This window comes from Danio rerio, chromosome 2 (genome assembly GCF_052040795.2).
Source record: "Danio rerio strain M-AB ecotype USA chromosome 2, GRCz13ab, whole genome shotgun sequence".
Lineage (NCBI taxonomy): Eukaryota > Metazoa > Chordata > Actinopteri > Cypriniformes > Danionidae > Danio > Danio rerio.
Window position 1 is genome coordinate 61,313,919 of NC_141022.1, and position 15,303 is coordinate 61,329,221.

Here is a 15,303-nt window from a genome sequence, read left to right on the forward strand (position 1 = left end):
TTTGTTTCAAAACTATTTCTAAATTCAGTTCTAATTTCCAGCAAACGAATAAATGAACAATAATAAGGAAATGTGCTCAAAAACCTGAGTTATATCCTAAAACACATGCTGTGCCCCATATGGTCTAAAACCTGACAGCTGGACAAATCTAAGCTTGTATTTAATAAAACAAATATTAATATGGATATAATAAATAATACTGCTAATAATAATAACATTATACAAAAGAAAATTGTTATGAATGAACTGAAAAAGCCTCCCGAGATGAAGAAGGCATGAAGGCAGTGATTTTTATATTTATGTAGGCTAGAAAATAATATGTTTTGTAATATTTTAATCCTTTATATTTATATCCTATATATATATGTATGTATATATATATATATATATATATATATATATATATATATATATATATATATATATATATATATATATATATATATATATATATATATATATCCTTATTATATCCTGTCACGATGGGCTCACAAAAATACAAAAGTTATGAGACAAAAAGTACAACACAATAAACAAAAGTGAATCAACCAATGTCTGAACAGGAATTCAAAAATATGATCATAACATGAAACAAAATGAACAAACAAACAAACCAAAACGATGAGTCCGTGAGCAGACTAGGACCAGATAAGAGCCGGACAAAACAAACCAGAATCGGGTGAACGGAGTGCACGAGCAAACAGCAAAAATCCAAAGGCAAACTAAACACAACATAACAAAGCTTATAAAGACAACAACAATAATTAGACAATGACAGACAGCCGGAAACAATTAGTGATCACGTGAACTACAAAGCAGAAACAAACCAAAACATAACTAGTGTCCAGAAAACCACAAGATGGCACCACAGCAGACACGACAATATCCTATATATATCCCTAATATTTAATTTTTTTTTCATATGTAAAGATGTTTGCGTATTGCTGCACATCATATGTGTGTTAAGCAGTGTGTAAGCGAGGCACATGACTAACGCGCTCTGCGCTGGACAATAGACCGGCTTTGTTCTGGTCTATTGAAAAATCTATTATAGTTTGTCAAAATAGCAACGTGCCAGCAATGCGCCTCAACACACCTCCCTTTTTAGACCAGAACGCCAATGGGCGCACATATGAGCTTGAATGCATTTACTATTTAAACAGCGTGCTGCAAAACGACTCTTGCGCCGAGCTGAAACTAGCAAACAACAACTGCGTAACGCCTTGCGCCACATTGCGCCGGGTGTATGATAGGGCCCTGATCGGGCTAGTAACGATTCTGTCTACTGTCCCAAGCATCTCTCACGCCGGCCCCAGGCCTTATTGTTGAGCCCTGCCAACCCTACGAGGTCTTAAAGAGATGAAGCCAACCTTCAAGGACTTCAAGGAAAACGCAAAACTTCAGCAATGCAAAAAATTACTTATTAAAAATATCTTAGGGTGGCACTGTGGCTTAGTGGTTAGCACTGTCACCTCACAGCAAGAAGGTCGCTGGTTCGAGCCCCGGCTGGGTCAGTTGGCGTTTCTGTTTGGAGTTTGCATGTTCTGCCCGTGTTGGCGTGGGTTTCCTCAGGGTGCTCCGGTTTCCCCCACAGTCCAAACACATGCACTATAGAGCGCTATAGGGAATTGATGAACTAAATTGGCTGTAGTGTATGTGTGTTCAGTATGTCCTGGTACTCCAGGTTGGGAGTTGTGCGTTGGGCTAACAACTTACCTCATAAAAACTAGATGTTTCAAAACACCAATATGGTGTGGCTAAATATTAACTTCGATATAAATAGCCCTGGGCGTAAGTAAGTAACTATGGAGCTCAGGTTTATTTGCATAGCACTTTTCACAATAATTGCTGTTCCAAAGCAAAAGTGCACATTTTATTGCATTAAAGTCAAATTCAGAAAAGCCAAGCTTATTAGTTTGAACTACATGGAAGTGACAGAAACTGCAGTTCAAGGACTGGCCACTAGAGGCTGGCAACAACAGGCAGTCATCTTTGTTATTTTCGCATTTGTAATTCTTTGCGGTACAGTAAATCAGCTGCTTAAAGTGATGTAGAAGAATGAAAGCTGATGATATTAGTGATATAAAATGAGACATTGATTAGATTAGATTAGATTAGATTAGATTCAACTTTATTGTCATTACACATGTACAAGTACAATGCAACGAAATGCAGTTTAGGTCTAACCAGCAGTGCAATAGCAGCAAGTGCAGGATACAGGAATAAGTTATAAAGTGCAGTTATAGAAAACTATGGTGATATTTACAGATGGATGTACTATCAACATTATATACAGGTTGGATATGAATATATGTGCAGGTTGCTATTAATAATCAGTAGAGTGCAGATAGATAAACATGATTACAAGTGTATATGTTACAATATATGAATATATGTACATTGTGTGTGTTTGCAGGTTTCCTCAGGAGCTGAATGTGGGGAAGATCAGTGCGGAGGTGATGTGGAACATGTTTGCTCAGGATATGAGATACGCCATGGAAGGTAAAAACCTCTGACTAATGAAACGAGAACAGTTTAAATGTTTGTTTTTTTTGCTCACACTCACACACATTCACATATACAGTTGAAGTCAGAATTATTAGCCCCCTGTTCACTCTTTCCCCAATTTCTGTTTAACGGAGAGCAGATTTCTTCAACACATTTCTAATCATAATAGTTTTAATAACTTGTTTCTAATAACTGATTTATTTTATCTTTGTCATGATGACAGTAAATAATATTAGACTAGATATTCTTCAGGACACTTCTATACAGCTTAAGGTGACATTTAAAGGCTTAACTTGGTTAATTAGGTTAGCTAGGCAGGTTAGGGTAATTAGGCAACTTATTGTATAATGATGGACAGTCGAAAAAATATATAGCTTGAAGGGGCTAATAATATTGACCTTAAAATGGTGTTTAAAAAATTAATAACTGTTTTTTTTCTAGCCGAAATAAAACAAATAAGACTTTCTCCAGAAGAAAAATATTATCAGACATACTGTGAAAACTTCCTTTCCCTGTTAAACATCATTTAGGAAATAAAAAATATATATATCAAAAGCGGGCTAATAATTCTGACTTCAACTGTACAGTATATAATTATATATTGTTATAAAATATTGTTATATAGTGTGTGTATATATATATATATATATATATATATATATATATATATATATATATATATATATATATATATATATATATATATATATATATATATATTATAATATATTATATTTTATATTGTGTATTTACTTATTTTTGTTATTCTGTCTGTTTCCCATTTTTCTATTTTATTTATTACTTTTATTATTACTATGATCATTAGTAGTACAATAGTTCTCATATTTGTCATTTGTTTTACTTTTTAGTTTTTGTCTCTTCACTCATATTTTAGTTCTGTTTCAATGTAAGGGCTTGTTTTAAACTCTTTTAAACTATATTTTCCATTTATCTATTTTAGTTTATTTATATTAATTTTAGCATTTCTATTTTTATTTGTATTAATTATTATTAGACTTAATATTTACCTTTTACAATTAGCTGTAGTTGTAATTGTTATTTATTTCTGTTATGTATTTTTACGTCTTGTCTTATTTCTCATATATTAGTTATATTTCAATTTGAGGTTTGTTTGAAATTGTCTCAATTTATTTATTTATTTATTTAAATAAATAAATACATTTAAGTGTTTTGTTGTTGTTATTATTATTATTATTATTATTATTATTATTATTATTAAATTACATTATATTATTATTTGTTTACCTGTAACAATTATCTAACATCACACACACACACACACACACACACACACACATACACACACACACACACACACACACACACACACACACACACACACACACACACATAAAGTATATATATATATATATATATATATATATATATATATATATATATATATATATATATATATATATACATATATATATATATATATATATATATATATATATATATATATATATATATATATAATGTGTTATGATGTGTATTAAGTTTTAGTTGTCTTAAAATGTATAATATTAATATTATTTATTTAAATTGTTTATTTAAATTATTTAAAATTGCTTAACTTTCCTTTTGTTATATTTACTTCAATTCTAAATTGAAGTTTGTGTGTTTCTCTATCTTGAGTTTTTAATTGCATGTTCCTAATAACGTTTTCAAATCAAGCACCAGTATAAAACAGCATCAGCCTGTGATGAACTTCCTGTCTCTCTCTCAGAGCATGAGAAGAACAGACTGTGCAAGAGCGCTGATTATATGAACCTGCACTTCAAGGTGAAGTGGCTCTACAACGAATACTGCAAGGAGCTAATCCTCTTTAAGGAGCGCGTGCCCGAATATCCGGCGTAAGAAACATTGGCTTTGCTCATGTTTAGTTTTGAGCACTGAACACAGTGGTCATCTGGGTATTGCATGCATGCAGAATATTTATATGATGTGTATAGACATGTGCCGATATCGAATAATATAATATAAACTGTGATAGTGAACATGCATGATATTGTCATTATGAGCACTTAACAAACTAAAGCAAGTAATTATTGATTATTAAAACATTTTAGCGTGTATTTTAAGAATATGCAGACTGTTTTATCCATATCACAGCAGCCAATGCTGGAAGGTTTCATTTGGTAATTGTTTTTAAACAGAAATCTTTTCACGTTTTGATATCAAGGTGGTCACTTTGAGTTTTTAATATGTTTTTTGATGTAGTTTTGACATCAAGATGCCCCTTAGCAGTCCTGGTTAATTGTGAGTCTGTTGTGTTTCTGTCTGGACAGATGGTTCGAGCCCTTCGTGATCCTCTGGTTGGATGAGAATGAAGAAGTTTCCAGAGATTTCCTACATGGAGCACTGGTCAGGGACGCAAAGGACGGGGTAAATATCAGCAGATTTATTAGTGACACGTTCAGGTTATATACAGAAAGGAGAGTTTTAACATCTTTTATATTGAAAATGTAAAGAAAATACACAAATCAGGCACTAAAAGTACAGATAACCTGATAAAAGGTTGCTCCACTAGTAGTAGAAAGTCTTCTTTGTCAATATTACTTCAGTCAAAGTATAAAAGTTGTTGTTTTTTTTATTTACGTAAGGAATGATTCATGAGAACACACACGATAGCGTTACTGGAGACTCACTCTAAATGGATCATTTGAATCACTGAGTTGTTTACTGCAGACTCACTCTGATTTGATCACTTGAATCACGGAGTTGTTTACCATAGACTCACTCTAAATGGATCATGTGAATCAGTGAGTTGTTTACTGGAGACTCACTCTGAATAAATCATTTGAATCAGTGAGTTGTTTACCAGAGACTCACTCTGAATGAATTATTTGAATTAGTAAGTTGTTTATCATAGACTCACTCTCAATGGATCATGTGAATCAGTGAGTTGTTTACTTGAGACTCATTTTAAATGAATCATTTGAATCTGTATGTTGTTTACTGGAAACTCATTCTTAATGATTCATTTAAATCAGTGAGTTGTTAATTTGCAGATTCACTCTGAATAAATCACATGAATCACGCAGTTCTTTACTGGAGACTCTCTCCGGATGAATCATTTGAATCAGTGAGTTGTTTACCAGAGACTCACTCTTATTGGATCACTTGAATCAGTGAGTTGTTTACCATAGATTCTCAATGGATTATGTAATTCAGTTAGTTGTTACTTGAGACTCATTTTGAATGAATCATTTGAATCTGTGTGTTGTTTACTGGAAACTCGTTCTTAATGATTCATTTAAATCAGTGAGTTGTTTATTTGGAGATTCACTCTGAATAAATCACATGAATCAGTGAGTTGTTTACCATAGACCCACTCTAAATGGATCATATGAATCAGTAAGTTGTTAACTATTGATTCACTATGAATGGATCATATGAATCAGCGAGTTGTTTATTATAGATTCACTCTGAATGGATCATATGAATCAGTGAGTAGTTAACCATAGAGTCACTCTGAATGGATCATATGAATCAGTGAGTTGTTTACCATAGATTCACTCTGAATGGATCATATGAATCAGTGAGTAGTTAACCATAGATTCACTCTGAATGGATCATATGAATCAGTAAGTTGTTAACCATAGATTCACTCTGAATGGATCATATGAATCAGTGAGTTGTTAACCATAGATTCACTCTGAATGGATCATATGAATCAGTGAGCTGTTTATTATAGATTCACTCTGAACAGATCATGTGAATCAGTGAGTTGTTATTTCGCATGTTTACACTGTTCTTCTGCTGGTTTGTCTGCTCAGTTCCAGGTGACGTCGGAGCATGCGCTCTTCTCCTGCTCGGTGGTGGACGTCTTTTCTCAGCTCAACCAGAGCTTCGAGATCATCAGGAAGCTGGAGTGCCCAGATCCACAGATTGTTGGCAATTACATGAAGAGGTTTGCTAAGGTGAAAAGCATTTATTTATGATCCTCATCACTAGAATGAACCCTTCCCACTTTGTAAAAGTAATTCAATAAATACTAGAAGTTTAATGAAATGTATTGTGATGCTACACTGTAAAAAGTACGTGTATATTAGCAGTTTTATGTTGTGATTCATGTTTTTATTTTTCCCCTGTTTATTTTTGCTTTTAAATTGAATTATGGGCGCTTTATCTTTCTTTCGGCAACTTTTAACCTTGAAATATTATGCTTGGATATGTTAACACAACTTAGCATGTTGTTCGTAAGAATATATTGTTAATGTTGTTAGTATGGATATATTGTTTGCATGAATTTACATTTAAAAAGCTTTTGGTAGCATGTATTAGCAGCATTTGCATACTTTTTCATACCAGTGAACTGAAATAACACTTTAAATTTTGCATTTTAATTAAATTAGTCACAAATGACAAAACATGTTAAAGGTGCAGTGTGTAGGTTTGACACCCAGTGGTTGAACTAGGTATTGCACTCCTGGATCCAAACACACGCAAGCACAGATTGCCAGATTGAGGAGTGAGTCTGACTATTGAGCCTAAAGGCTAATTTATTATTTAGTATTCTGAATAAAAGCAGCGGCATACGATAGAAGGAATATTCTCCATATTAAAAGGAGCTTTGGTCTAACCAACACCTGGAATTGATATATTAGAAACGGCTTCTGTTTCCGAACAACAGAAAACTCACCTAATTTATATTATTTGCTGATTAATAACCACCTCATGTAGAACTCTGTATCTGCGTCTCATTTTGGAGTCTGCTACTGTCCACCGGTGGTTGGATTTCGGTCACGGACGCATGTTTTGAGAGCCTTCCTGACTGAATGAAATACGCTGGTTTCCATCAAGGTAACCCGGGGTGCTGGAATATAATTGGCTTAACTGTCAGTGGGCGGGTTAAATGACCAAAACAAAGACAGACACTCCAGCACATAATGTACATGTTTAAAGCAGAATATCTGACTTCAGCAGTGTTTTTCAGATAAACAAGAATGTTCACCGAACATGTTTCTGAAAACATATCTGAAACATATTATGGTAATTTTATGCTTTAGAAGAGGCAAAAACTGACATACTGCATTTTAGTAATTAAGCAGCAATGTAATCAATCAAGTGTAGTGTAATGAATGTAGAACTTTAAAAAATAATAATAATAATAATAATATATGTATATATATATATTGTGGAGGTGGAGGAGTTTAAGTATCTTGGGGTTTTGCTCATGAGTGAGGGAAGGATGGAGTGTGAGATTGACAGGTGGATTGGTGCATTGGCAGCAGTAATGTGGTCCGTTGTGGTGAAGAAGGAGCTGAGCTGAAAGGCAAAGCTCTCGATTTACCGGTCAATCTACATTCCTACTCTCACCTATGCTCATGAGCTTTGGGTCATGACCGAAAGGACAAGATCTCTGATACAAGCAGCCGAAATGAGTTTCCTTCGAAGGGTGGCAGGGCGCACTCTTATAGAAAGGGTGAGGAGCTCTGACACCCGGGAGGAGCTCGGAGTATGCTTGGGCATCTGTTTCTGATGCCTCCTGGACGCCTACCTAGGGAGGTGTTCCAGGCATGTCCCACCGGAAGGCGGCCTCGGGGAAGACCCAGGACATGCTGGAGGGACTATGTCTCTCGGCTGGCCTGGGAACGCCTCGGGATCCCCCCGGAGGAGCTGGAGGAAGTGTCTGGGGAGAGGGAAGTCTGGGGTTCTCTCCTGAGACTGCTGCTGATTAATTGCAATTATTCGCATTTAAAAAAACTGAAACTTGTAATTTTGGCTATTCAAATGTAAAATTAATGTAAACGCAAGACAAAAACTATTTCAATTCAAAATATAATTGTTTATTAGAATTTTTGTTTAACTTGTAACACAGATTTCTTCATGTAAACAGCAAACCCACAATAACCATCAAGATCCTGGCTCGACAGACATATTTATTACAGAAATTAAAAGGCATGTTAATGACATTTGAATTTCAGAACAATCAATGCCAATAGAGAAAACATTGATTTCCATGTTGGATTCTAAGTGGACTGCAAAAAAATGCCAAAATACAGGAATTGCAGATATGGAAAATGGAAAATTATAATAACAATAAATTACTGAATAAAAACATTGTACTCTTTGTAAAGTTGTATTGCTGTGAGTTGAGAACATTATTTATAAAGTAGAAACAATTGTGCGTGCGTGCACACAGACCAGGGCCGTGCACAGGGGCGTGGCCCGGTGGCTAGAGCCACTGCCCCTCTGCCCTCATTGGCTTAGGTGCCTCTCTCAGGAGGCACTTGCACTTCACTTTGCGATCGTGTTGCAGCACCTGCCCCTGTAAGTGTCTGTGCACAGGCCTGACACAGTTGGACACACACACAGACAGACACACACACATAACACCCGCAGGACTGCGCAAGGATCGACTCCCTTCAGATTCAACACTCATGATCGCGTTCATCAAATTTGCTTTAAGTAAGCGTTCTAAAGTATATCTGTGTTTCACAAGGATTCTGACACATCAATGTGAAGCAGACACTTTGGTTGCGTTTAAGGAGGAAACACGTCAAACTTACTGAAACATTGGAGGGCTCATGCTGAAAGGCATTGGAATAGGCTACGCTGGCTTTGACAGCTCGCGACTTCACCTGACACTTTCTAAGTACATTTACATAAGACACCAATTCTCTGATTTTAATTTGTTTAAGATAATACTCTTATTAAAAGTCTACCATGTAAGCAGCGATTTAAATAAGGACCACCGAGTCACGAAACGTTTTTCTTTTTCGTTCGCCATGCGGTATCAAATTACATTCCATTAGAAGTTGAAAGTTAAAAATGAAACACCCGAAATTGCATGAAACTCTTGAACAGTGGTTCTCAATTTTTTTTCATCAAGTACCACATCAGAAAATAGTGCCTCTTCAAGTACCACCAAAATGAGCAGTATTGAAATATAGTAGAGTAGTAGGCACAGTAAAGCAGTTACAACTCTGCACAGTTAAAAAATGTGGCAGATTACCTTAGAAATATTGGCTATATGTCATATATGGCTTATTATGTACATCATTTTTGATAAATTTTGAAATGTGTGTAGCATGTACATGACATATTTAATTCCTCCGCGTACCACTAGAAGGAAGCCTGCGTACCACTAGTGGTACACGTACCACAGTTTGAGAACCACTGCTCTAGAGGAAACGCTGGAGAGCCTGGTGATGCGGCATTAATTCTTTTATACTGAAACTTGCCTTCAAAAAGGGCTTCCTTGGTCTTATCCATATTTCTTTGCATGTTTACCACATGTCAGCCACAACAGGAAGTTAAAAAAACCTGCAACTGCGTTAATTGCGTTAATTTTTTTAACACGTTAAATATTTCAAATTATTTGCATGCATTAACGCACTAATTTTGACAGCACTAAATATATATATTTATATACAGGGCTTTACATTAACACCCGCCAACCCGCGGGTGTAAAGATTTCAGCGGTGGCGGGTAAGACAGACACTCCCACTAGCCACTTTGGCTGGTTGAAAATAATTTCCACAGATAATAATTCTTAAAAGCAGGGTTCGACAATAAGGATGGTCCAATATGCATGCACAGGCGATCGAGAAGCAACACGACTGACAAAAAAATGCGTTCGCAAATTCACACGAGAAAAACAGGTGAATATCGAATGAGAGGATAATCACTCGATAATCACAGTTGAGGTGAAGCGCGCGACTGTTTATAACGCGTGCGTGCTCCCGTTTCCTTTTGTGAAGCAACTGTGTCTAGAAACACAACTGATGCGATTCTCTTTCAAATAGACTGAACAAAAAGGGAGGAACGTGCATCTACAGTCCTGCAGCTTTCCAGAGTTCCAGAGTTGACTTATTGTAAGCAGCGCCAGTTGCTTTCGGTTTAACCATTCTTTGAAAAGATCATTTATGGGTCTATCATTAACCAAGTGTGTGTGTGATCATCCTTTCATTATCACACTGTATGTTTTTTTACCTGCTTTCTTTTGCATTAATATGGTTTAATTATCTTTTTTTTACTATAACATTGCTTTAATAGGAGAATAACTCCCCATTTATGTGTAGTTAACTGGTGATCTGGGACCTTTAGCCAGGACACATGACTGTGCATATGTTTTGTTAAATAAAAAGTTTAGTATTCAGCTATATTTATCATGTTTTCACACATTTAAAATGTGTTGCTAAGAAATAATGAACTGTTTATGTATGGTGTGGTCAGAGATAAATTGGGTAAATCCTTAATTTTTGGCTCTGAAAATTATGAAAACTAATTGTAATATATGATACCCTGAGCCATCTGCTCATGATTATTGAGCAAGCACAAAAAAGTGAAATGAATGAGGAGGCATGTAGAGATAACACAAACTCTAAATCAAGTAATTTTAGCATGTTAAAGTCATATTTATGTGTATAAAATATATTTCCCCAACAATAAAATTGTGGCTAGTGAAAATGGCGAGTGGCTTGTAATGTTGGAAAACTACTAGCCACAGTGGCTGGTGGTCAAAAAAGTTAATGTTAAGCCCTGTATGTATATATATATATATAAACATTCAGCATTAAAATTCAGATATCTCAGATTTATGTCATATAATCTCATTGTTCTTTCTTTCAGACCATCGGAAATGTTCTTCTGTCATACGCCGACATCATTACCAAGGATTTCCCCACTCACTGCAAGAAGGAGAAAGTGGTGCGTCACAATCATGTGTTCACACTCATCAATATCAATGTGTGTGATTTAAGGTCATTGACCGTCCTGTTCTCTGTTGTTTTCAGCCCTGCATCATCATCAATAATATCCAGCAGCTGCGCGTTCAGCTGGAGAAGATGTTTGAGGCCATGGGAGGGAAAGACGTGAGTTCATCAATGCATTTACTCATTAACTGATTACAGTAACACTGCATGTGTCACAAATGAGTGATTCTTATACTGAAGGGCTGTTGGATCCTTGATTCTGATTGGCTGCTGAGCGTTCTAAGGTGTGCTGTTATTTTCAGATAAACACACACAGATAAAGTAGTTCCGGCAGGTTCGTTCATTCATTTTCTTTTCGGCTTAGTTCCATTATTAATGTGTGATCGCCACAGTGGAATGAACCGCCAACTTATCCAGCATATGTTTTATGCAGCGGATGCCCTTCCAGCTGCAAACCATCACTGGGAAACAACCACACACTATCATTCATACTCATACTCATACTCTATGGCCAATTTAGCTTACCCAATTCCCCTATAGCGCATGTGTTTGGACTTCGGGGAAAACTGGAGCACCCGGAGAAAACCCATGGCATCATGGGGAGAACATGCAAACTCCACACAGAAATGCCAACTGGCCCAGCCGGGACTCAAACCAGTGAACTACTTACTGTGAGGTGACAGCGCTACCCACTGCGCCACCGTACCACCCGGCAGCTTTATATATGGAAAATCGGGGCACAAAGAAACACTTTTTGGTTTCAGCTAAACAAAGTAATGGGGTTGGACAAACCCAGCAACACACAAGCCTCTCCTACAAATGAGCACTGAAATTATAATCGCCGAATCTATGGGTTCTGTGCAGTATTGCCGAAAGTGCCAGGAGTAAAAATGTTACTATTTACCCCACCTGCGGGGCAAGTTGTAACAGACAGAGGGTTAGTTGTAACACATGCTTAACGGGTCATAAACCCCCCTGTCTGAGGCCCCGTTTACACTAGTGCGTTTTAGTTTTAAAACGGCGTTTTAGAATGAAAACGATCCGCGTCCACACTCGCGTTTTACCCAGCGTTTCTGAACTGCTCTCCGTCCACACCAAAACGCTGAAAACGCACATCACGTGACCACACACACACTCTCGGGCAATCGCTGCAGCTCATCTACCTAGATGAGAGCTCTGCTAGTCGGACTTCTCATCAAGCATCTCCCGCTGGATCTAATCTCACTATATTTATTAAACGGGATATTTCATTCATCTTATTGTCTTTATCTAACGACATATTCCCTGACTTTGGGCATTGGAATCTATTACTTGTTCTCAGGTAACGTGTTTTGGCTGAGCGCAAAGATAAGTTAATGATTAATGTAAGCACGTTGCCTACATTCTGTATATTGACTGATCGCTTGCCTTTATTTCCTATAATGTATAAACTTATTGTATGTTATACTTTTATAATGGCCATTATCGATTATTAAAACTGATATTCAGCAAAAGAGAGGCTGTGTTTCGTATTTTCACTGAAATTGAAAGGAGGCAGTGTTGTTATTGGCTCCGTTTTGTTATAAATATCCACACAGTGAAGATGACGCTCATATATGCAGCACGACGCCTCAACATGTCTGCTGTCTGTTTAGTTGTTAATATTAAAATGAAAATAGGCAGTTCCTTAAATCAAGTTTACATTTTATTGTTGAGAAAGTGAAACAACGAAGCCAGGGTGATGTGAATGAAGTTATAAAGTACACTGTTCCCTTTGAAGATTTACCCGTGTCCTCGGTATGTTTTCCATATCAAACAGAGAAGAAGAGATGCAGCCTTGATCAAACTTGCGAAGTCTGAACTTACACGGAGAAGATTCAGGACTGAACTGTGTGTGGGCTACTTAATATTGAGGAAAAGCCCCAATCAGAGAGGCGAATGTCTGCAGCCCCGCCTCCAATTTCAGATGTCTCCGTTTTTGCTCATCCACACTGAGACGGAGCAGCAGCGTTTCAGAATGAAAACGGCCTCTCCAGCGTTTTCGAAACGCTCCGTTTTCGGCGCTCGAGAACTCCGGCGTAGTTTGGACGGATGGCGTAACCATAGCAAAACTTATGCGTTTTCAAACTAAAACGCATTAGTGTAAACGGGGCCTGAGCAGGGTGTTTTCAAACCTCTAGTTTGGAAAAAGTGGGTGTGTCCACTTTCCAGCTCTGTCCAGCTCTGTTTAGGTGGGAGTGTCCGGGGAGGGAAAAAGGGAAGATTTTGCATAAAGATTTCCATAAAAATGGGAGTTTCCGTTTGGGCACACGCTGATTTTCACAGTCATGTGATGCATTTCGATTAGCGCAAGAAAGTAATCAAATCATTTGTTGCAACATCAAAATCCATCCCTGCAAAGGCAAAACAAATGATGACAGAGAAGTTAAAAAAAGCAAATGTTGACTGCGGTCAGGCCACCAAGCCACCAGTGTATTTCGGCGGTGTCTCCTACACTGCGTATTACGGTAGAGCACTAAACAGCAATGTACAGCAAGCTGACAGGGAAGATGACGAGGTGACTCGCTACATTAAAACCGCTGTCATGGAAAATTAAACGAGTGTTCTTGGCTGGTCGAAGACCCAAAACCAAAACCTGCTAAATTAGCCAGATCAGAACTCTGCATCTCGGCCAGCAGCAGTGAAAGGGTGTTCAGTAGGGATGTAACAATATTGTAAATACCGTCATACCACAATAGTAATTATTTTCAATATTACCGTAGGCGCATGACTCAACAAAACTATATTTCTGAGAAAAGTTTGCTCAGGCGAATGAAGTGAACGGGAGGTAGCGGGAACTACAATTCCCATCAGCCCAGGCGTGGCCATCATCCTTTGCGGTCTGTTGTCACTGCAGATCCAGTAATGTGGAAATGGAGTGTGCTGCTAGTAGCGGGGAAGAAAAAGAGCTGGAAATGATGGAACCTAAAGCGGGTTTTAAATCAGATGTGTGGAAGCATTTCGGTTTCTTTCTAAAAAGATACGAAAAAGGAGAAAAGGTGACAGACAAAGACAAAAACAGTATGCAGGCACTGCCAGACTGTGGTGAAATATAAGTCGGGGAATACGACTAATGACAGTCATGGGGACTGCAGAACACAGCACACTTGTTAGATTGATGCAGATGTAACGCTTCTCTTCCTGATGACGCAAATCACTCAGGCGGACACAGAGAACTGCGTTCTGCGTTGTTTATTCTGTAACAGAAATATACATCCTCTGGCAACAGTATGCATTTAAACATGCATCGCCATTCTGCATTCAGCAACCATTTTCTGCTGTGTTGCCACATAAAGTCATTTTAACAAAACATTATTTATTTACAAAAGTTCAACATACCTGTAACAGAAATATACATCCTCTGGCAACAGTATGCATTTAAACATGCATCTAAAAAAACCAAACAAATAGTAAGAAATCACCCCTGCACATATTAATGTCATCATTCCAGCTACACATAGCATGAGCAAATTAAACCACACAAAGTTTGTCACACACGGCAATCACTCGACAGATTTGATCTAAAACATCACTTAATGTTCATATTGGGCTTGCATGTGTTATTAATATGTGTTAAAATACAAAATTTGTCACATTTAGCTGGAGCACATTTTACCTACCGCCATTCTGCATTCAGCAACCATTTTCTGCTGTAGGCGGGGCTTTGCAGGTGAAAGGTGAAAGAAACAATTACACACTGTTGCCACAAGAGGTCTCTCAACAACCAGAAAATAAACAGAATAACCCATTTTGGTGAAAGACAATTAAACATTATTTTAACCCTGTTACATCCACCCCAGCTGAATTTCACCAAAATCGCGAACATGCGAAAAAAAACGATAAGATACACACAATAATCTGTCAAAATACAAGACTAACACACAGAGGAACTAACAACTATCAAAGTATCCCGTAAGGATGAATAAAGAAGAGACTGGCGCCATAGTCTCAACTTATCAACTGTCTGCAGGATGCCCAATATACACCCCACAACTCTGCGACAAAATACATCAAAGTTACAGTAAAGTGTGTACACCAATAAAAATATTTGAGAAAATAAATAAATGAAATAATACCACTATTATTAGCC

At 37.1% G+C, this 15,303-nt stretch overlaps 1 protein-coding gene across 2 annotated transcripts in view; it reads left to right on the forward strand.

Annotated features, from left to right (window-relative positions):
* LOC100534673 (protein unc-13 homolog A) overlaps positions 1-15,303 on the forward strand; it is a 185,727-nt gene that overhangs the window by 119,075 nt on the left and 51,349 nt on the right. For both annotated transcript variants that reach the window (XM_087241636.1, XM_087241635.1), the window contains exons 26-31: positions 2,417-2,502; positions 4,259-4,385; positions 4,821-4,917; positions 6,312-6,455; positions 11,113-11,190; positions 11,277-11,354. In XM_087241636.1, coding sequence (XP_087097762.1) covers positions 2,417-2,502; positions 4,259-4,385; positions 4,821-4,917; positions 6,312-6,455; positions 11,113-11,190; positions 11,277-11,354 — 610 coding nt within the window. The remainder of the gene's footprint in view (positions 1-2,416; positions 2,503-4,258; positions 4,386-4,820; positions 4,918-6,311; positions 6,456-11,112; positions 11,191-11,276; positions 11,355-15,303) is intronic.